Source organism: Vombatus ursinus, unplaced genomic scaffold (genome assembly GCF_900497805.2).
Source record: "Vombatus ursinus unplaced genomic scaffold, bare-nosed wombat genome assembly UNPS02014777.1, whole genome shotgun sequence".
NCBI lineage: Eukaryota > Metazoa > Chordata > Mammalia > Diprotodontia > Vombatidae > Vombatus > Vombatus ursinus.
The window spans coordinates 113233-135266 of record NW_020954555.1 but is presented as its reverse complement, the minus strand read 5'-3'; the positions used below and the strand labels follow the sequence as shown (position 1 = coordinate 135266).

At 42.9% G+C, this 22034-nt stretch overlaps 1 protein-coding gene across 1 annotated transcript; it reads right to left on the bottom strand.

Moving 5' to 3' along the window:
* Nucleotides 1-1069: 1069 nt before the first annotated feature.
* On the bottom strand, nucleotides 1070-15238 carry SYF2 (SYF2 pre-mRNA splicing factor). Its single transcript, XM_027864960.1, has 7 exons — nucleotides 15147-15238; nucleotides 14883-15011; nucleotides 9323-9448; nucleotides 7616-7733; nucleotides 5707-5797; nucleotides 4393-4491; nucleotides 1070-1608 (listed from the first exon to the last, which is right to left on the bottom strand). Exons 1-7 carry the CDS (start codon nucleotides 15168-15170, stop codon nucleotides 1443-1445), a joined length of 753 nt encoding a protein of 250 aa, XP_027720761.1. The 5' UTR covers nucleotides 15171-15238; the 3' UTR covers nucleotides 1070-1442.
* Nucleotides 15239-22034: the final 6796 nt, after the last annotated feature.

Genomic DNA, 22034 nt, shown 5'->3' with positions numbered 1-22034 from the left:
CACAGAATCACTGTAGTATTGGGAGTAATTGTGTGTGAAATTACAGATACATTAACCCTAATTCTGAGGTCTTCAGTGCTACCTCTATCTTACATTAGGATGAATAAGTGAAAATTTAGCATGTCACCTTTAACTACATATGGATCCCAGCTGTAAATGCGAAAATTGAAGCTATGAGCACTTATTTTCAAGGAAGCCAAAATTTACCTTCTTTGGTCTAAGTGGCACAGTAGATTAGGCCTAGAGTCAGGAAGGCCTGGGTTCAAATCCAGCCTCACTTAACTAGCTATGTGACCTTGGGCAAGTCACTTAACCCTGTCTGCCTTAGTTCCTCATCTGTAAAATGAGCTGGCTAAAGAAATCACAAACCACTCCAGTATCTTTGCCAAGAAAACCCCAAAGCGAGCCGTGAAAAGTTAAGACAACTGAAGACAACAAAAAATTTAGCTTTACCTCTGACTTTGTTTATACCAGGGTGGGGAACCTGTGGCCTTTTGAAAGTTCTACAGAACAAATCCTTTTATTAAGGGGATTTATTCTGTGAAGTTTGGATTCAATCAAAGGGACATACTTGAGGACCTAGAAGGCCACATGTGGCCTGGAAGCTGAGGTTCCCCACCCGATTTGTACCTTTGCTGACGTTTAGAATGCAACTTTACCTACTGAATTCTTTCCAGTGCCTTCTATTTAGAAGTGATTTTTACTTAGCAACCTTTAAACTTCAATGCTTGATACATTTACAAATAGGAAGAAAACAATTTGAACCATTTGCTGAGTATGAACAAAACCCAGACAAGGTATACAGCCTTACCCGCTAAAAGGATTACCTAAACATATGTTTTGCATACAGTAAGCAATACAACACAAAAATGTTCTGCCAAAATAGTCTTTCTAGGCCTTGTAGCAAGGGGTGGATGACTGACCACTGGGCATGCTGGAGAGGGGTTCAGGTATAGGGTGGAGGAAGGAGATGGTCTCAAGATCTCTAACCCAAATTCTGATTCACTTAAGTCCAGGGAAGAGGCAGCTGATAACCCCACCGCTAATAACACAACACATAATAAGAAAATGACTCTGATGTAGCAATTTATATGTAAATTTACAAAGCATCATATGTACATTCTCATTTTGCCCCTAAACAGCCCTACAAGTTAGGAACTAGTTTATCATCCCCATTTTACAACTGGAAATACAGGCTTAAATGATTTTGTCCATGGTGTCCCAGCCTGGTAAATATCAGAGGTGGGGAAAGTTTCCTTACCAAGATTGGTCAAATCTTTACAAATTGCATTTTTCGTAAAATAGTATTACTTTGAAGTATGAAAATACACAAAATTATCTGAGTGTTAAATACAAGAGTACAAATCCTTTATTTCTACAGTTCACTGATAGCAATTTCCCCTCAGACTCAATTTACTGCCACGTCCAACATTTCCTGAAGTTTAGACAGCTGTTCCTCTTTCCAAATTCTGTTTGATTTCAGCTGTATATTTTCCATAGAATCTTTCTGCTTTCTTGTTGAATTTGGCATTTCTTTCATTAATGTAGTCAATATCAGAGTCATCGTTATAAGGACGTCTCCGACTGTATTTTTCCCGTTTCTCAATTCTGAAAAACAAGTTTAAAAAAAAAAAAGATTAAACTTTTTGGTCTTCTGGAAATGAGAATGACTAATAATGGAAGTAAGGACAAACTGAGAACTGGCTACATTCTTCTCCCCCATCTTGAACCCCTGACAAACCAGTTTAACTTGACGGTCCTCTCAAATACTGTCCCATTTATTTTGCCTTCCCAAACCTCAGCTTTGGATCACTCCTATTATCTAGTCTTTGCTTTTGTTCACTGATGCTGAATGAAACTGGAGAAAATCATGAAATTGTGCCAACTGGTCATCATCAATTCACTATCCCACCCACCAGTGGCTTTTCTAAACCTTTTCATACTTCCTCAAACATCTCATCCCACCCCAGGTGAGAAACTTGCCTCATTTCACTAAACAAACTGAGGCCTTTTACTGAGAGCTCGTTCTTTCCTCCTCTCAGACACTATCCCCTCCACTCTTGTCTCACACAGTGATGTGGCCCTTCTTGCCAACGATAGTCCCTCTACATGCCCAAGTGATGCTACTCTATCTCATTCTCTCCAACAAACAGATTGCCTCCTCTATTATCCCAACTCACAAATCTTCAATCTCTCCCTGTGCAGTGGCTGCTTCTCTGCCATCTGCAAACATGGTTGTCCCCTCCCCCAATCCCTCACTTGATCAATCTATCCTAGCTATCTTTCCATATCGCTCCTCCCTTTCAAGGTTAAACTCCTTGAGAAGGCCATTTATGATTAGTGCCTCCATTTTTTTTTTTCTTCTCACTCTCCTTAACTTTGCATTCTACTTGACTTCATTCCAGTGAAAGTGCTCTTTCCAAAAGTATCAACCACCAAATCTAATGGCCTTTTCTCAATCCTCATTCTTCTTGATCTCTCTGCAGCCTTTGAAACTCAAACCACCCTCTTCTCCTTGATACTCTCTCCTCTCTGTTTTCAGGACTCCTGATTCTCCTACCTATCTGACCACTCCTTAGACTCCTTTGTAGGATCCTCACAAAGGCCCATAGTTAGCACGTACTAAGGTGTTCCTCAAGACTGTCCTGAGCCCTCTTCTCCCTCTACGGTCTTTTGCCTGGTGATCTCATCTGCTCTCAATCAATTATCATCTTTATGCAGATGATCCTCAGATCCCTTTGTCTAACTGATCTCTCCCAGTCTCCAAATGCCTATTAGACATTTTGAACCAGATGTGCCACTGACATCTCAAACTCAACATATCTAAAGCAGAACTTATCTTTCTCCTCCAAAACCTTCCCCTCACCCTCTCCTAACTTCTCTATTACTGTTCAGGGTTATCACTATCCTGCCAGTCTCTCAGGTCCAAAACCTAAGCGTTCACTTCGATTCCTGACTCACCACTCTACCCGCCCCATCCAATCCCTGGCACATGCCCTCTTCTCCCGTCTGACAGTGCCCCAACCTGGTGCAGGCCTTTATCGCCTCGTACCTGGATGACTGCAATAGCTGCTGCTGGCTGTGGCTGCCTCAAGTCTCTCCCTTCTACAACCCCATCAGTCACTCAGCTATCAAATTCATCTTTCTAAAGTAATCACCAATTCAACAAACTCCAATGGCTCCCTATTAACTCCAGGATTAAATGTAAAATCCTGTTTGGCTTTTAAAGTCCTTCTAACCTGGTCCTCTTCTCATCTTCTAGTCTTCTTATACCTTATTCCCCTACATTAGCCTCTGGCCTCCGTGGCATTCCTTTATCTCCCAACTTGGGGCGTATTCACTGTGCGCCCTCCCCTCCCCTCCCCCCAGGCCCGAAAGTTTTCTCTTCTTCATCGTTGCCTCCTGGTTTCCTTCAGTTTCTGCTAAAATCTCACCTCCTACAAGAAGCCTTTCCTGATCCCCATTAATGAATGCTAGTGCCTATCCACTAAAACTACCCTCAATTTCCCCAATGCATATCTGGTTTGTACAACATGTTGTCTTCCCTATCAGGCTGTATGATCTTTGAGAACAGGTACAGTTTTTTACCTTTCTCTTTCTCACCAGTGCTTAGCACAGTGCCTAGCATATTGATTAAGAAATTCTTGACTGACTTTAAGGATCAACAATCCAAACCCTACAACCTCTCAAATTAAATGTCTAACTGACCCTAGTGTAAAGAAAAAAAAATCCTATGCTCAACACTCTATTTCTTTTCTCCTTTACTAGACACTAAGCTCCCTGAAGGTAAAGACTCTCAATGTCTGTACATAAGGAAAATATCTTGTTTAGGTGAATTTTCACTCCCAATCCCTTCTGGTAACTTTTCCTTAACAACTACTTATATGCATTAAATTAAGCAATACAAATAACCCAAACACAACAATTTACCCACAATTCAGGTAAGGCCTCAATGTACTGTGGATGTTACAAAGTAAAAATGGGAATGATTTAATTCAGAACTTACTCTTTCAATGACTACAACAGTTTCATCAATACCCTGCTTTGATACTACTGAAATTCAACTTCATAATAATCCCTCATCTACTGTGAAGTATTCACAGAAATGACAAATACAAAATTAATTATTAGATGGGGAATCTGCATATGATATGCAAAGTCAGGAGATACAAAGACTCTGTGCAGCATTTACAGGGGGACATAGACAATAGTTTCATCACATGAAGAGGCACAGAGGGATTGCAAACTGCACCCCTGGAAGAAATAACTGCCTCTATGAGATCAGAAATGCACTGATGTAATAAACAATTTAAGACACTTTAAGAACTTAGGATAACTTCTGGTAGTCTGCATGAAAACTGCTAAAATCCAAGGCCTGTGCTAAGTACTTACTGTTTTTCTAGATCTATAACCATCCTATCAATTTCCTCTGTAGAAGGTACATGTGTTCCATGGAGAAGACTATTGGATGTTGGGTAGAATTCTTCTCCACTGCAAGAAATAAAATTATTAACATTATGAATACATACTTTGTCACAAATGTTGAGCAATGGGAATAAAAAGATGCACTTTGAAGCACTAAATTTAGTATTAAATAAGATCCCTGAGAACAGGAAACCTTGAAGGGACTTTAGAGACCATCTAGCCCAGGGGTGGGGAACCTGTGGCCTCAAGGCCACATGTGGCCCTTTGACCAGATCCAAACTTCATAGAACAAATCCCCTTAACGTAAGGATTTGTTCTGTAAAACCTGGACTCGATCAAAAGCTGCACCCAAGTACCTAGAAGGACACGTGTGGCCTCAAAGCTGTAGGTTCCCCACCCCTGATCTGGCCCAACCTTCCCCCAGCTGCCACCTCCCTCCCCCCGTCTTAGGACGTGTGACAAAGGTCACGGAGACAGTGCCAGAGTGGGGACTAGAAGCCAGGTCACAAAATTCCAGAATCTTCGAGTCAGAAGGTGCCTCTCTGAGGTCATCTAGCCCAACTCCTATCTAAAGCATGAATGTCTTCTACATCTTCCCAAGGTAAGCGGTCACCCAATCTCCAGGGTACACAGACTGTGCCAAAATCATCTCCAAAGGTCTTCTAGCACGGGCTGGATGACCACTTGTCAATATGCTGCAAAGGGGATTCCCGTTCAGGTTTAGAAGCTTAGCCAGAGCACAGGTGTCAAACAGGTGGCCAACAACAGTGTATCTGAATCAGATTACCTTATGAAGCTCATGACTTTATGAAGCAACAGATTCCATTTTTTATTTTTTGGACAGTTCTGATTGGTAGAAGTTTTTCCTTAACTTTGCTCATTTCCACTTATGGATCTCAGTTTTTGGCTCTGGGGCCAAGCAGAATAGCCCCTCTTCCCAGTAGAAGAAAAGTCTGATGCCATTCCTTAGACCTTATCCTTTGCTTCCAAGGCCTTTCCAACCCTGCACCATGGTCCACACTATTCCTCTGGCCTGAAATCCCTGTCCTTCCCACTGCTTCCCAAAGACCATACGTATTGTTAAATCAGTCTCCATGTAAAATATAAACACTCCACCATGTGCCTTTGAGACAGATGGTACTGCTCCAGCTGGTGGTGGAGACCACAGCCTCCTTATTGGGACCTAAGGACATCCTCTGGGGGTGTACAGTGCTGGGGACAGCAGAGACCTTAGCAATGGAGAAGAAACAAAGGCTGACCACTCCCGGGCCCAGTACTTACTGTTTTTCTCTCAGTTTTTCGTATGTTTCCATATCAGGTTTGATCTGCTTGGTCAACCGATGATACTGGCGTAATTGAGCAGCTGCATAGTCTTTAAAATAAAACCGGAAATTTTGGTAATTGTTCGTAATTGTAAAGACAGTAATTATTCATTTCTCTTGGAGTCCAAGATCAATAGGGTAAAGGGCTCCATTCACCACTACAGATGGCAACTCCTCCATGCCTTAGGAAACTAGCTTCATCAGTTGCTCTGAACAAAATGTACCCATAACTTAGTGGCCAACATGCCTCCAAGGGCACAAGTAGGAGCAGTGGACAGAAGCTGCACAGAGGCACGTTTTGGTTGGATCTAAGAAAAAAAAGGACTTGGGCTGTCCCAAAGTGTAATGGGCTGCTTGGGGCGGTTAGGAGTCAGGGTTCTCCATTATGAGAAGTCTTTAAGCAAAGACTACTTCAAGCACAAGCCTGGCACATGGGTCACAGAGGTTTCTTGTTCAGGTATAAGCTGGACTAATGTTCTCTGAGATCCCTTCCCAATCTGAGACAGTGTGAAGAGTTTGCAGAAGAAAGGGGGTGACTGGGGATAATGGCTAGTTTGGTTCTCAAAAATATGGCTAACAGCAGAGAAGTTACACAAGATAAACCCTTACTCTGCTCAGGCCACAGTGTGTTTCTTTGACCTACTCTGGGGACATCTGTTGCTTTGGATTTTGGAGACCATGCCTACAAAATCCTTCTGACGCCAACACTTAACCCCTTGGCTTTGACTACCCTGCAAATTCTGGTTTGACCACTACTGTGGAGGGACAAAGCACTCCAGTCACTTTTATGGATGAAGAGTTCTCTCTCTCACTAGCCCTGTTCACAGATAAGTCGACTGAAGAACTAGAGAAAGGCCAAAAGGAGCCAGCCTGGTTAATGAGCTCCCCTTCACTCACCCAGGCTGGTCCTCAAGCATAGGCTGATATCTGAGGCCTTCACAGACTGGCAGAAGTCAAACAACTTGAACTCTGCTAGCATACAACCAGGCTCACCTCCATGCCATGAAGATGACTTCAGTTGGGGGACTAGAGTAAACATGGTAATTACTATCAAGTGAAAACCTTTCCTCTAAGAGATGCCTGAAAATGACAGGATGCTAGATACTGTCCTTGTCCCTAGGAAATTGATGATACAATTTTTAACAAAGTTTTGGCCACAAAGAATGAAAAACACCCACCTAATCAAAGCCTGTCCTCCACATCCAAACCAGAAGATGATGGCTCTTGGGTGTATAAATGTTGGTATTTTTGACAGCAGGCAGAATTACATTTTAGTTATTACACAAGGCTTCTCAATGATCCCAAGTTGTTCATAGACGTGTACACACACACACACACACACACACACACACACACACACACACACACACCCCTTTTTAACAGCAAGGTTCTTCTGGTTATCCTATCTTGCTGAAATTCATAGAACACAACTATATCTGAAAAATCAAAATTGTGAGTGACTCAAATGCCAACGGAGAGACATCTGGTAAGAGTAAACAGGCTGTGGCACATTACCAAAGATGACCCACATGAGAGGTAGGGAAAAAGGCATCATTGAGGAAGGGAGGGTCTGCCTGACAAGAGAAGTAGGTAGGCTACGTGGTGCCAGCAAAGGGCAGACTCCATGCTGCACTAGTAATCCCGATATGAGCTTTGGCGGATGCCTTCAACAAGCCAGTCGGATCCTTTACAGAGGATTTGTATAACGTGATGAGTAGGCATCAATGGGCTGAAAAAGGGTTCACTGGCACAACCTGGCCTTGTATGAGAGTTTAACTATCCTCTTACTGCCTTACTCTCTGAAGGTCCAGCCTGCTGAGGAGGTGCCTCACCCTGAATCACCTTTCTATTCAGTGAGAAGGATTTACCTGAAAAGCCCAGATCTGGGTTCTTCCTCTTCTTCTTTCTTTCCCATCTTTCTGCATCTTCAGCACTGATCTCCAGCAGCTTCACTCTCTCATAGTCTTCCCCCCTTGCAGCACATTCCTAAAAGATCCAAGTTCTTTTTAAAAAAACAATAGCTGAATTTGTATCTTTGTGTGATATTTTCAGTTACAAAAGGCTTCACACATGATATTAAATCAAAGGATCAGAGACTAAGAAGCTGGGAGGGACCTCAAAGACTATGAAGTCCATCTGCCTCATCTGACAGGTGAAGGACTGAGATCAAGAGACAGAGTGACCTGCCCAGGGTCACACAGGTAGGAAGATCTGAAGTGGATTCTGATCTCAGGTTTTCCTGACTCCAGGGCAGCGAGGTGGCACAGTGGATAAAGTGCCGGGCCTGGAGATCATCTTCCTGATTTCAAATCTGGTCTCAGACATTTACTAGCTGTGTGACCCTGGGCAAGTCATTTAACCCTGTTTGACTCAGTTTTTTATCTGTAAAATGAGCTGAAGAAGGAAATGGCAAACCACTCCAGTATCTTTGCCAAATGGGGTTATGAAGAGTTGGACACAACTGAAAGAAAAAATGACCCTGCTGACTTCAGACCCAGTGCTCTAACTACTATATCATACTGCCTCTCCATAGCGCAAACATCATCACCCCATTCTGCACATAAGGCACCTGAAGAGAGGGAAGCCAACACTACAGTGTTACTGAAGGATGGTGATGGGACTCAGAGCTAGGTTTTCCAGGGTTCAATTACTATCTTTCCAAGTCTCTCCTGAGCTCTGGTCCCACATCACCAAATGCCTGCTGGACATCTTAAAGTGGATATTCTTTAGGACCTAAACACTCAACCAGTCCAGACCACAGCTCATTGCCTCCCCACCCCCAAAAGCCCACTGTGCTTCCAGATTTCACTTTCACTGTTTAGAGGACCACCATTCTTCCAGCCACTTTTAGAAAGTCTGTCATCCCTGACTCTTCACTCTTCTTCACACCACACATCGAACCAGCTGCCAGATCTTGTTATCTTACCATTTCTTACATCCATTCCCAGTTTACTACTTAAACAACCACAATCATCTCCTATAATCTCCCAGCTTCAAGACTGTCCCCATCCCAAAACATCCTACACAGACCTACCAAAGTGATTTTTCTAAAGTGTGGGTCTAAATATTGCCTGCCTTCTTCCACTCCAAATTCCTCCCAGCTAAAATATCCTATAATCCCATGACCCTGGTCTGGGGTCTCAGTTCTTCTGTGCCACTTCCTTCCCTGGGACTAATGTGCTCTCTCTGTAAAACCAGAGTTAGATGAGATCACTCTAAGCTTCTTTCCAGCTCTAAATCCTAAGATTTAATGACCTGATTTAAAAGAATAAATAATGACCCCAATACATTTCCACAGTGATTTTTTATAGTAGGCAATGTTTTAAGATTTCAGAATCAGCTTTAAAAAGAAGCCTGATTCCTCACAGAATCACAGGTTTTGAGTTGGCATCAACTGTGGAAAGCATCTAATCTAGCCATTTCATTTTACAACTGAAGAAACTGAGGCTCAAAGAGGTTGTGACTATCTCAACAGATGTACTACCTGTTCAACCCCTGCCACCTGACTCTGAATTCAGCACCCTTTACATGGCACCACACTCCCTCACTCTGAAGTACAGGATGGTCATACTTGCCTTCTTCTTTTCTTCGACTTGCAGTTCCCATTCCAAACGGGCCTTCTTAGCCTCCCAGTTTGCTGGCAGCTTGAGCCTTTTATCTTCCTCCACAACCTCCTGATGATTTAACTTTCGGGCCTCATTCTAAAAACATGAGAAGAATGTGTCACCACCACAAGGCTAGCATGGAAGCTGAAAATTCTGGACTAAACACCACCATGTGAGTCTAGAGTCTCTGGGCCAAGAACACCTCTGAAGATTCTCCCAGAGTCTCTTACTCACTGTAAAAATATGACTAATGTGGGGGCAAGTTTTAAATGCAGAGATGTTTTTCAACTGAATTTACCAAATGGTTATTAAGAGCTAGACAGACAAATAGGAGAAAAATAGAAAATAGACACAGTATTAGTCTAGTGAAAAGAACAGGTTCAGAACTGGAAAAGGATTTAAGAAGTCATGCAGTTCAACACTTTCATTTTACATTTCTATTGAAGAAACTGAGGCTCAAATGACTTGCTTAAGGTCACATAAATATTAGGAAGCTGAGCTAGGGATTAAAAACTGGAATCAGGTGACCTGTGTTTGAATTCCACTCTGATGTAAGTTATGTGTCCTTAGGCAATTTGTGTAATGTCTGTCTCAGTTTCTTCATCTGAAAAATGGGGATAATGTTTTGCACTATTTATCTTACAGGGTGCTTAAGGGGAAAATGCTTTGCAAATCTAGAAAAATAAGACAATAAGACAAGTGGTCAAAGCACGCGAACAAACAGTTCTCAGAAGAACTGCACACTAGTGACAACCACATGGAGAAATGCTCCAGCTCACTAAAGATAGTAAGAGAAGAGAAATGAATATCCAAACTCAGGGAATTTTCTGTTATTCTCAAGTGCACAGCCAATCACTTGCCGTCCTTCTAGTTAGCGAGGACAGGAATATTGATCTCACCCTTGACTCCTCACTCTCCCTCATCCCACACAGACAACCAGCTGCCCCATCTTGTTGTTTCTACTTCCTCCTCCCCTCCCACAGCAATCCCCCTCATTCAAGCCAACAGGCTCTTTCTCCTGGATCACCATAATAGCTTCTTCTTTGGTCTCCCTGCCTCTAGCCTCTCCCAACTCCAATCCATCAACCATACAGCCCCTGATATGATTTTCGTACAGTGAAGGTCTCATTATGTCAGCCCCTTTCTAAATAAATCCCAGTGGCTGGCTCCTTATTACCTCTAGGATCAAACTGAAATTCCTGTTTGACACTGAATTCTCTTGACAACCCAGGCCCTTCCTACCTTTCCATTCTTGTTACACACCGCTTCTCCCTCACAATCTACGTCCAGCCATACTGACTAACCTGCTGTTCCACACACAACACTCCATGTCCTATCTCTCTACCTAAATGCACTGTCTGCTCATCTTTGTTTTAAGGCTCAGCTCAAGCACCACCTTCTAGATGAGGTCTTTCCTAATTCTCCCAATTGCTAACATCTTCCATTAGAATGTAAGCTCCTTAAAAGCAGGGGGGGTGCTGTAGTTAGTACTTAATGAATGATTGATTAATCTCTTGCATTGCTCCCTTCCTCTCCACTCATACAGGCTCCACTCTACGTCAGGGCACAGTTCTCTATAGTCATCTCTTGCCTAGACTACTCTAAGTCTCCTGATTGGTCTCCTTAAGTCCAGTCTCTCCCCTCTCTAAGCCATCCTTCCCAGAGCAGTGATTTTCCCAAAGCACAGGCATGACCCTGTCAGCCCCTTTCTTAGCAAACTTCAGTGGCAGCCGGGATTTTCTCTACGTTCAATCACAAAGTCCTCTGTCTGGAACTGAAAGCCCTTTAAGACTTAGCTCCAAATGACCTTTCCAACCTTATCTAATACCCCCTTCATGCTCTTAAATAACCGGCTTTCTTGCTGTTCTTCAAACATGGTATTGCCTCACCTGCTCTCTGTGCATTTGCACTGGCTATCCCCTCCATGCCCAGCATGGCTTACAGTCTTTCCCCCTTCACTCTGATCTCCACTCCAATACAAAAATAATCTTCCTAATGGGCAGATCTAATCATGAAGCTCAGCCTCTCAACACCCCTCAGCTGATCCCCACTGTTCACAGAATAAAATATAAGCTACTAGTCATGTCTCTATGATGTGGCTCCAGCTTACCTTTCAAATCTGCTTTCACAAAAGCTCAGAGTTGAAAGGGACCCCAGAGGCATCTAATCCAACCCATTCCTGAACAAGCATCTTGGCTATGCAATCCCCCACAAGTGCCCATTCACACTAACTCCTTTCATATGCTCTTCCCTTCAGCCAAACTAGTCTCAGAAAGCCCCAACTATGCACCTAAAAGCATTGTGCTAGATACTGGAAATAGACAAATACAAATACTCTGCCTTCAAGAAATTTATATTCTATTTTGTGGACAAAACAAATACACAAGTAAGTAAATACAAGGTCATCTGAGGAGAGGGGAGTGCATTAACCAATGAGAGGATGAGGAAGTTCTTTAAGGAAGAGGTCATGCCTGAGCTGAGTCTTGAGGGAAGATAAGGAGTCATTCTGAGAGGCCAAGATGAAGCACAGGGATCTATTTGTGCAATTTAAATCGACAGAGGCAGCACATAAAATGAGGGACTTCAGGAAATAGCTAGTAGGCCAGATTCACTAGAACATCTAGTGGGAAGTAAATGATGTAAAAGAAGAATGGAAAAGCAGGTTGAAGTCAGCCTGCAAAAGGCCTTAAATATCAGGATGAACCCGTTTCTATTTTATCCCAGAGGTTAACAGATTTTTTTTTTTTTAAAGCAGGACATGACATGGTGAGACCTGTGGCTTAGAAGGACTGCCCTAGCAGCTGCCTGGAGGACTGGATGGAACCTGGAGAAAGAAAGCCCAATAAGGAAGCTACTTGTGGGATCATGTCCAGACCTCCTGCTACTGTGCATTTCATTCACTAGGCCTAGAAGATACTCACATCTCTGCCTGGTGAAACTATTATGTTCCTCTGAGGCCCAGCTCAGGTGCCAGGATCTCCAAGAAGCCTTCAATGACTGCCCCATGGGAAATCTGAATCTTGTTGACCTCTCTGATCGAAGGTTCCACTTAATAACCTAGCTTGTAAAATAGTTGTTTGTTTACATTTTGGTTTTTAGCTCTGAGAGCAGGGAGTGTCATCTTTGTTTCCAAAGCAGAGGAGATGCAGTAGGGTCAAGAAGACTTAGGTTCAAATCCTACTTCTGACATACACGGGATTCGGGGCAGTCACAACTTTTTAGGACCTTGAGCAGTTCTTTGGAAATCTAAGCTACAGAGAGTTCCAACCTGCATTAGTATATGCGGTTCCTGTCCCCATCCTGGTAGGCACTTAATAAGCACTTGTTGAGAAAGGGACTTTTGTCCTGATTCTTCTTTAGAAGCATGACTAATGTGGAAATATGTTTAATATAATTGTACATGTGTAACCTATGACAGATTTCGTGAAATCTTGGGGAGGGGAAACAAAGTTTGTAACTCAAAATCTTACTGAAATTAAAAATAAATAAAAAATAAATTATAATAAAATATGATCTATTAACAGTGATAATATAATAATATATAAGAAATTAAAATTGAAAAAAAGTGCTTGTTGAATTAAGCTGAATGGACAAAGAAAGGTGATGTGTCCTCTTTCCCCATTAGTCCTGAGTTCTGGTTATAGTACTACCACTATATAGCTATGTGATCTGGAACATGTCACTGCCCCTCTTGGGGATTCAAGTTTCCACATTTAAAATGACAGTATGAACTAGACTGTTTCTGGTCCCTCCCTGGCCCTGGAATACCATTAGAAGGTCCCAGCTCTGACATTCGATGTTCTCAGGCCCCTCTCCGGGACTAAGGTTCTACGACCCATCCAGCTCTGACATTCCATTTTGTGAGCTCTCTTCCAGCTCCGACATCCTATTTCCAAAGGTCTCAAAAAGACTTAGTGGCTCCCTACTACCTTTAGGACACAATACAATCTTCTTTGTCTGACATTTGAAATTCTTTGCAATCAGGCTTCAGCCTACCTTTCCAAGCTGATTACATATTTCCATTTTCAAGCCTCACTGGCCCCACTGGCTCTTCCCCATACAATCTTCTGTGCCCCTGCCCTCGCTGCCCCTCCCCTCTCCATTAGAATTCACATTTCCTTCACCTCTACCTCTAAGTCTTGGGCAAGGAGACTAGATTTACACCTAAGCCTTATACCTTAAGGCTGTTATATTTACACTTAAGCTTATTAATTTAACTTTTTTTCCCCCCTAGAACCAGGCATTTGTAAATGAGTATCATATGAAGAAGGCATTATAGATGTTCCCCAACATTCTAAATTCTTCAAAGCAAAACTCAGCTGCCAATCAAGTGTTTACTAAACACCTACCCCGTGCTAGACACTAAGAGACCTTTTCTGATTTCCCAGCACCTAGTGCTTCCCCTTCCTACACAAAATTTATATTTTATATATTTGTAATTTACTTCTATGTGGTACTTATTACAGCTACTTACTGCAGCAAAAGGATGCTTATCACTTATTACAAAGGAAAGCACGTGTCCTTGTTAGCATAGTCATTTCACTAAACCAAAGGAAATGATACTTTCTTTATGTCAAGTCAATGTGCCTTTGTTAAGCATCCACTAACTGTTTTATCAGATAGGATACAGAAGGTGACAACTTTCTTGAATTATCAAAGTCCTCTGATTTTTCTTTTGTAGTCATAAATCAATTTGGAAGGCAGCTATAGAAGAGAGACATTTTGCTTTTAAGCTGTCCCTGCCATACAAGATTGAGACTTCACACGGAAAAAAAAATGGTAAATACAAAGAACAAAATGTAGTTATGGTCACTCTTAACAGACCACCTTTGGTGCTTAAAAAAATCCTCTTTCAACAAAGGATAAGTCACTTCACCTGTGTCAGCCTGTTTCTTCATCTGTGAATTGGGGTAAATGGGCACCCTACCTCACGGGGTGGTTGGGAAGATCAAATATGTACAGTGCTTTGCAAACCTTAAAAGGCTATATAAATGCTAGTCATTATTACTAAGTGCTTAATAGGATCACAGATTTGGAGTCAGAACGGCCCTCAGACACCATCTAGCCCAACCCCTTTCATTTGACAGATGAGGAAACCAAGTTTAAGTCACTTGACAGGGTGACACAGTAAGTCTCAGGGAGGGAGGACTTGAAGCCAGGTATTCTTGACTCTAATACTCATGCTGGACTGCCTCGCCATTAACTACTTAAAAACTGTTCATTATCCTTGTTCATGTTAGCAATAGCGAGCATGCATATGTCGCCGGAAGGTTCTCAAAGCGCTTTACACATACTGTCTCGTGATATCTTCCTAACAACCCCGCGATGTGGGTGCCCCGTTTTACAGAGGAGAAAACTGAGGCTGAGGGAGGTGCTGCAACTAGTAGGTATCCGAGGTCCCTTCAGAGCTCTACCATCACGCCCCTTGGCTGATAAAAGGCCGTCCGTGCCCCGACATTCGGTGACAGATAAGCTCCGAGGCAGGTCAAGGCCACGGCCCCTCCCCCCCCCCATTCCGGGCCTAACTTACCCTTTTCATGTGCAGCTCCCGGAACTTCCTCAGTCTCTCCTCTCGCTTCTGGGCAGCCCGCGCCTCGGCCGCGGTCAGGGGCCGCTCCTCCTCTTCCTCCTCCTCGTCCTCCGGGGTCTCGGTGCGGGCCTGCACCGCAGATGGGACAGTCAACCAGACCCGGCTTCCCTCCGCGCAGACAGTCCCGCGCCCACAGCCTTCCCGCCACCCCGGGCCTCCGGCCTCCCCGGGGTCCCCAACTCCCCCAGTCCGCACTCCCACTACCTCAGCCTCCACTCCAGACTCCATCGCCGCGAATTCCCACCCTTCAGGCGGCTTCCGGAAAAAACAAGGAAGCGACTTCTACAACATCCGGTCCAACGCTCTTCCGCCAGTGACGCATTTCCTGAAATGGGCGCCCGCCCCTGCTTGAGACTCCACCCCCGACGCAAACCTGTACTAAGAAGAGAAAGCGGACAGGGGTGGGGAGGGGAAGAGTAGAGAACTCTGCGCAGGCGCAGAGGTAATTGACGATACTCGATGCTGAGTTGGCAAGGGATTTGGAAGCGAATCAAGTTCATGAAGGAAAAAATAACACATATTAGAAAAAGATCCTAGAACCAGCTGCCAGAAAAAAAAAAGTCACAGAATCATAGAATGTCAGAGTTGGACGGGACCTCAGAACATAAAATGAATGAAAAAACATTCATTAAGCAACCACTGTATACCTTGTTTGTACGGAGTTGTTTGCATATTGTCACCCCTGTTAGATTGCAAGCTCCTTTGAAGGCAGGGACTGTCTTTGCCTTTGCACTACACTTGACAATCAGACGATAACACTGATTAATAAACTGATTAAGTGTCTACTATCTACCAGGCGCTGTGCTAAGTGTTAGGGATACAAAAAACAGTCCCTAGCCTCAAGGAACTTACAACAACACATGTAGGAGAATGGACAGGGAGGCAGTATTTTAGTTCAAAACGTTACAGGGAAGATGAGTGGATCCGTAACAGCAGACTAACACGTCTTTTCCAGTAGCAAAGGCAGAGTCAAATTGATTATGGTTCCAGAACTGGGAAGGGCGGGGTGGGCAGAGGGTACAGGTAGCTGAGGAGAACATCTCTGGGCAGGGAGTGTAAAGTGATGTGAAGCCATCTTAGACATAAGAGATCACCTGAGGCACTCACCAACTGGGACAGAACGTTACAACCTCGAAGGTTAGAGCTGGAAGAGGCTCTAGAATCAATGTCGGAGCCTGAAGGGATATAGAATAGAGAAGAGTTGGAAGGAGCCTTAGAGTTTTATCTAATTGAACTTTCTCATTTTATAGTTGAGGAAACTGAGGCTGTAAGAGGGGGAGTGATTTGCTATGGTTTCCTAGTGAATACTAAAGCAAGATGTGAACCGAGGTCTTCCTGAACTCAAATCCAAGGATCTTTCCCCAATTTCATAATTTCATGCCTCCTTGATTTAGTCTAGCCTCATTGATTGCTGAAGTTATTCTAAAATCAGTATTATTCAGCTAAGTTATGAAGAGGGTGTGAGTAGTGTGCTACATACTAAAATAGTGAAAAGATCAAAATAAGACAGAACTCTGCCTTCAAAAAGTTTTCAGTTTAGTTGTGGGGAATAGCTGAAACACGTGAAAATATAAAACACAGTATTACAATGAAGGTCCAGTCCCAGGACCATACACAGGGGACCCATGTGATGTTAAGTGAGGGGGCTGCCAGGCATGTGCTTTCTACCTCACAGTGAGAACAAAAGGTTTCTTTCAGCTTTTCTCTCAAGTGAGAGATGCATTGAGTAAGTATAAGTGTAAGTATAATCACTTCCTTCATCCAAAGTTCCAAAATGCAAGTCAGTAGTAATTGTGATTCTTGCCCAATCATGATCAGTAACACTGTGTAATGCCTGTAGCACTATTCCTGCTAGAATTGTATGCATGTATTAGAAATGACACAGTTAACTCTGTCTAACTTTTCATTCTGGTCTCAGGCTACCCTGTTCAACAGTGTGTGATAGAAATGTTCAGGCTGTGGGTTTCTTTGTTGGATGCTAAGGAAGAGTTCTAGACTTTTCTGATACCTGTAGATGGTAGATTTTCCTTGAGTAGCTTGTCCTGATTCTATTTTTTTTTTTTTTGTCCAAGAAATCCATACACTGGGAAAAAAGATTTCCCAGAACATTTTGCTTTCTGGTTTCTTGTTGGGTATATTTGTGTATACCTGACGAAATAGACAATCACCAGTAAGATGTGAAATAGTTTTACTATCTCTTCCCAGACATAGGAAGTCAACACATCCAAGTTCCCCAGGCATTTTGGTACTTATATTCTCCAAATATGCAGCAACAGTGAGTAATGCTTTTATTTGCATACATATGGCATGAGTTTCACACTTCACCATCTCTGGCCAGGTAGAATCTGTTAATTATGCAGATTAAACTCAAAAGTGTGGCCAGTGGGCATTTTTCCCCCCAGAGAGCAGGTTGTTAAACATTTACCAGAACACCCCTGTCACTATACCAAAATGACCTTGTATTTATTTTGTTTATGTGTTTATATGTACAAGGTTGTCTGTCCTATAGAATGTATAGCAAAGGATCAGACTTGAACACTTCCCGTCACGCTGGGTTTATACTCTGGCCGCTCCTGGTAAGATGTATGTTCTGGACTCTTGCTAAAGGACATGCATGACCAGCCACTCCTGATTGGTCCCTATTTGTTACCATGACTTGGGTCTGTGTCAAAGATAATTGGCCACTGAGCCAGAGGGAGCTGCCCCCTCAGTAGGATATAAAAGGATGATATAGAAAAAAACCTGTGTTTTGAGCCTCTAACTTGTGTCTACCTGAAAGTTGGTTAAAGAGACAACAAGCTAGGTGATAAGTAAATCCATATTGTTTATTCTCTTAAGTTAGCGACATGTACGTGGAGCCAGAGCTTTAACTCTGACTGAATCAAGCAATTTTAGGAGGACGTTTAAACCCTGAGTCAGGATGTCTGTGTTACTCAAAAAAATATAGCCTCCATATGTTTTTAACATATAGCATGAGAAAGGAAATTTCTTAGTTGAATAGGTTATAAATACAATAAGACAAGAAAAGTAACAAAGTGTCAATTGAAATTATAGTCCCAGGATATCTGTGTTTCCCCTACATAACATATGTCCATAGGATACTAAGATAAGAAAAGTCCCACTATTCAAGAGAGTGTCTGGTCCCAGGCATCCAGTCCTTAGGGATCACAAACAAGAAGAATGCTGGTCAGCTTCAGCTGGTCCTCTAGTTGCTGACACAGGAAGGGGCATTTTTAGTTCCCTCAGAGAGAAAAGATTAATTCAGGTTTTTGGCTCTTATTGGGGCTCAACTGATCTTAAATGATTATCACTTGGAACTCTGGCAGCTGTCCCTCATACTTCCAGCAAGAGAGGAGTGGATGCCTCTCTGTACCCCACTTCCTCTTTGGCAACCCTGGTTTGGTGACCTGTGTTCAGGGAAAGAACCAAACAGAAGAGATAGCTAGGGACTTGAGAACCTGTCTCAGCTTTGCCTAGGCAAGCATATATTCTCTCCACCATGTGTTTTCAGTTGCTGCTGTTGCTGGGAAGGGAAAGAAATAATAATAGGGAAGGTAACATATTACCCTCCAAACCCTCCAAGTCGAATCCCCAGAGCACGCTAGAGGCATTGGGGATAGTTTTCTAATGCTATATCTCATAAGCCCCCACTAGTGTGCTCTCCTGGCTAGTATCAGTTGATAGAGATTGGTCAGACATTCTCAATTAGCTTTTCAAAAGCAGTATTTACTAAGGTGACAGAGTTGGTATAAACACTCCCTCTAAAAGTCCGTATCACACTCTTTCTCCAGCATGACCAGAGTCCAGGGGAAGATGGGCTCAAGCTTAGAGAGCCCATGTTGTAAAGGGGTGACAGCTCCTGGATGTCTATTTGTTGGGAATCTCAAGATAGTCCCCTTAGACATGGTGTGCTGGACCCTTTGTAGAATCTTCAATCTTCTTTCCTCATCAATCCAATCCATCCTTGACTCCAATGCAAACACTGCTGTCAGCAGGGACATTGCTAGGATGTCCGGGAAAAAGGGGAAGGGAATAAGCATTTATTAAGTGTATTCTATGTGCCAGGCTCTGTGCTAAGTGCTTTACAAATATTATCCCATTTAATCCTCTCAACAACCCTTCCAGGTAGATGTTGTTATCCCTACTTTACAATGGGGAAACTGAGGCAGACAAAGATGAAGTGACTTGGCCAGTCACACAGCCAATAAATGTCTGAGGCCAAATTTGAATTCAACTCTTCCAGACTTCAGACCCTGAGCTTTATCCATTGCACCACTAAATCCCTCTTTGAAGTTTACAAGGCTCCACTGATCAAAGAGTGGGGGGTGTGGAGGTGGGGGGGACTCTAGGCTCTAGGACCAGGACTCTGCTCTTCCCTGCTCCCCACCCCCAAATGATTTTTTTCTTTTTTTATTAATTAATTTATTTTTAGTTTTCAACATTAACTTCCACCAGATTTTGAGTTCCAAATTTTCTCCCCATCTCGTCCCCCCACCCCAAGATGGCATGCATTCTGAATACCCCTTCTCCTAACCTATCCTCCCTTCCAGCTCTCTCCCCTTCTCTTAGCCCCTTCCCCTTCAATTTTCTGTAGGGCAGGAGAGATTTCTATGCCCCATTTCCTGTATATCTTATTTCCCAGTTGCATGTCAAAATAATTTTTTTTAACTTTTGTTTTTAAAACTTTGGCCTCCAAATTTTCTCCCTTCCTCCCTCCCCACCCACCCTCTTTGAGAAGGCAAGCGAATGGATACAGGTTAAACATATGTAGTCATGCAAATCACTTCCATAGTAGTCATGTTGTGAAAAATTAAGTATATCCTTAATCCTATCCTGGCCCCCATTTATTCTATTCTCTCTTTTGACCCTGTTCCTCCTTAGAAGTGTTTGCTTCTGATTACTCCCTCCCCCAATCTGCCTTCCCCTCTATCATCCTCCTGCTCTCTTGTCCCCTCCCCCCCCATTTTCCTCTAGGGTCCCAAATGATTTTTTTCAGGGGTTTAACTGGATTACTCTCCTTTCTCTTTCAAGCACTTGACTCCCCAATTTCAACTAGCTCATTGTTTTTTTTTACAGTACAATGCAATACAATGCAATACAATACAATACAATACAATACAATACAATACAATACAGTAAACATTTATTAAGCACCTACAATATGCCAGATACTATGCTAAGTCTGGAGATGCAAATAAGAAAAACAAAGACAATTTCTGCTCTCAAGGAGTTTATTATCTAAAGGAGAAAAACAACATACACAATAAAGTTGAAAAGGGGGGTTGGGTGAGTGCCCCCAGACAGGGCGCATGATGTTGGTGGAGTCCAATCCAAGGAGTGTAGATAGTAGGAAATGAAGAATTTGCTGGGTTTCTGAGCCCTGTTTCTATGGATGTTTTGGAAGAATTTTTTTGACCTGTCTTCCAATTCTCCAATCCGAGGGGCAGAGGCTGCTGAGGATTCTAATGAGATATCACCGAAGTTGATGCAATCTTCATAACGATGAGTTTCCTGGTGATGAGTTTTTCCTGGGAAGACATGATGTCAAGTCCAAGGATACACACTGGTGGGGAACGAAGAGTTGACTGAGTTTCTGAGTCCTCTTTATATGGAGGCTTTGGGAAGACCATTTATGCTGTGGAGGGCATGACCATGGCTTCCTCAGACAATCCAAGCAGGCTTCTTGTGCACCTAGGGAGGTACACAGTCTTTGCTCATGCCTAGTAAATAATGGAGATTTGTTCTCACTTGATAAATGTGTGGAGGCAGGCATCTTTTCACTTACTTTAAGTGGAATGGAGTAATTATCTAGCCTGAGATCACAGAGGTAGCTTGTGTAACCAACTTTATACTAATATTTATTCAGTGCTTTAAGTCTTGCAAAGTGCTTTACAATTATTGTCTCATTGAAATCCCCTCTTCCTACTCCCACCCTCCATGGAAACCTCAGGGGGAATTGTCAAGAGTCTCAAGCCATGTCTCAAAAGAGAGAGACACTGAGCTTTTCTGCAGCCTTTACAGCCCACCCAGGGAACGGTTTTTTCCTGGATCAGGTATCAACCATCTTTGACAAAGCTCCTTGTCACAGTGATACTGGAGGACTAACCAGAAGCTATTGGTTATGAATAGTCCCTTGCAATAGGCTACAGCACATGCCCAGCCCTATGGCCAACCCTGCCTCCCTGCTCCAGGAGGGAGTATTTTACTTGTGTCTTTGCGTTAGCATATGTCTTAGCATTCAGCATAGTGCCCAGCACATAACAGAGTGACATTTAATAAATGTTTGTTGATTGGAATCTTGAATGTGCTTTCTTTCTTAATAATATAATTATTGAGATAATATTGATAATATAATAAATTGTTAATTGGAAAAGGACAAGTAGTCATTTAACAGGTGAAGAAGAGGATATCCTGGGGTGGTGGAAAGATTCTTGTGACCTAATCTGAAATCCCAATTCAAGTCCTTACTAATTGTGTGACCTCCTGCAAGGCATCTCCTCCCTAAGCCCCAGTTTCCTCATCTGTAAGATGAGTGTGCTGGACTAGAGGATTCCTAAGGGTCCTTCAAGTTCCCTCTGGGTGGGGAGTGCGTTTCAGGCAGTGAGATTAGGGTCAGCAGTGGTTTAGAGATCGTCAGCCTGGGGGCAGTGTAAATGGGTTGGCGGAAGTATAGGGTGTCTAGAAGGGACTAATATAAAGTCAGGCTGGTCAGGAAGGGGGATGGCAGATTGTGAAGGATCTTGAGTGCTGAAACAGTCTGAAATCCTCAGTGGGCAATTGTGAGGCACCAAAGCCATTTCTACTGAGTCTGGATTCTGAGACTCATGATGCAAAATGGTTCAGAATAATCGTCTGTGTCAACGTCTTACTGGAGCTCCTCTGACTCTGCTCTCAACTTTGGCCATCCAGCTTATCTCTCTTGAAACCTCTGCCTCACTTTAACACAATTCTCAACTGCATAGATCACTTTCACTTCTGTTTAACTAGGCTGACAAAGTCTGGAGTTTTTTGCATGTTATAAGTACAGTTTTCTAATCAATAATATGTTTTGTTCAGTCATTTTCAATTGTGTCTAACTCTTGGTGACCCCAT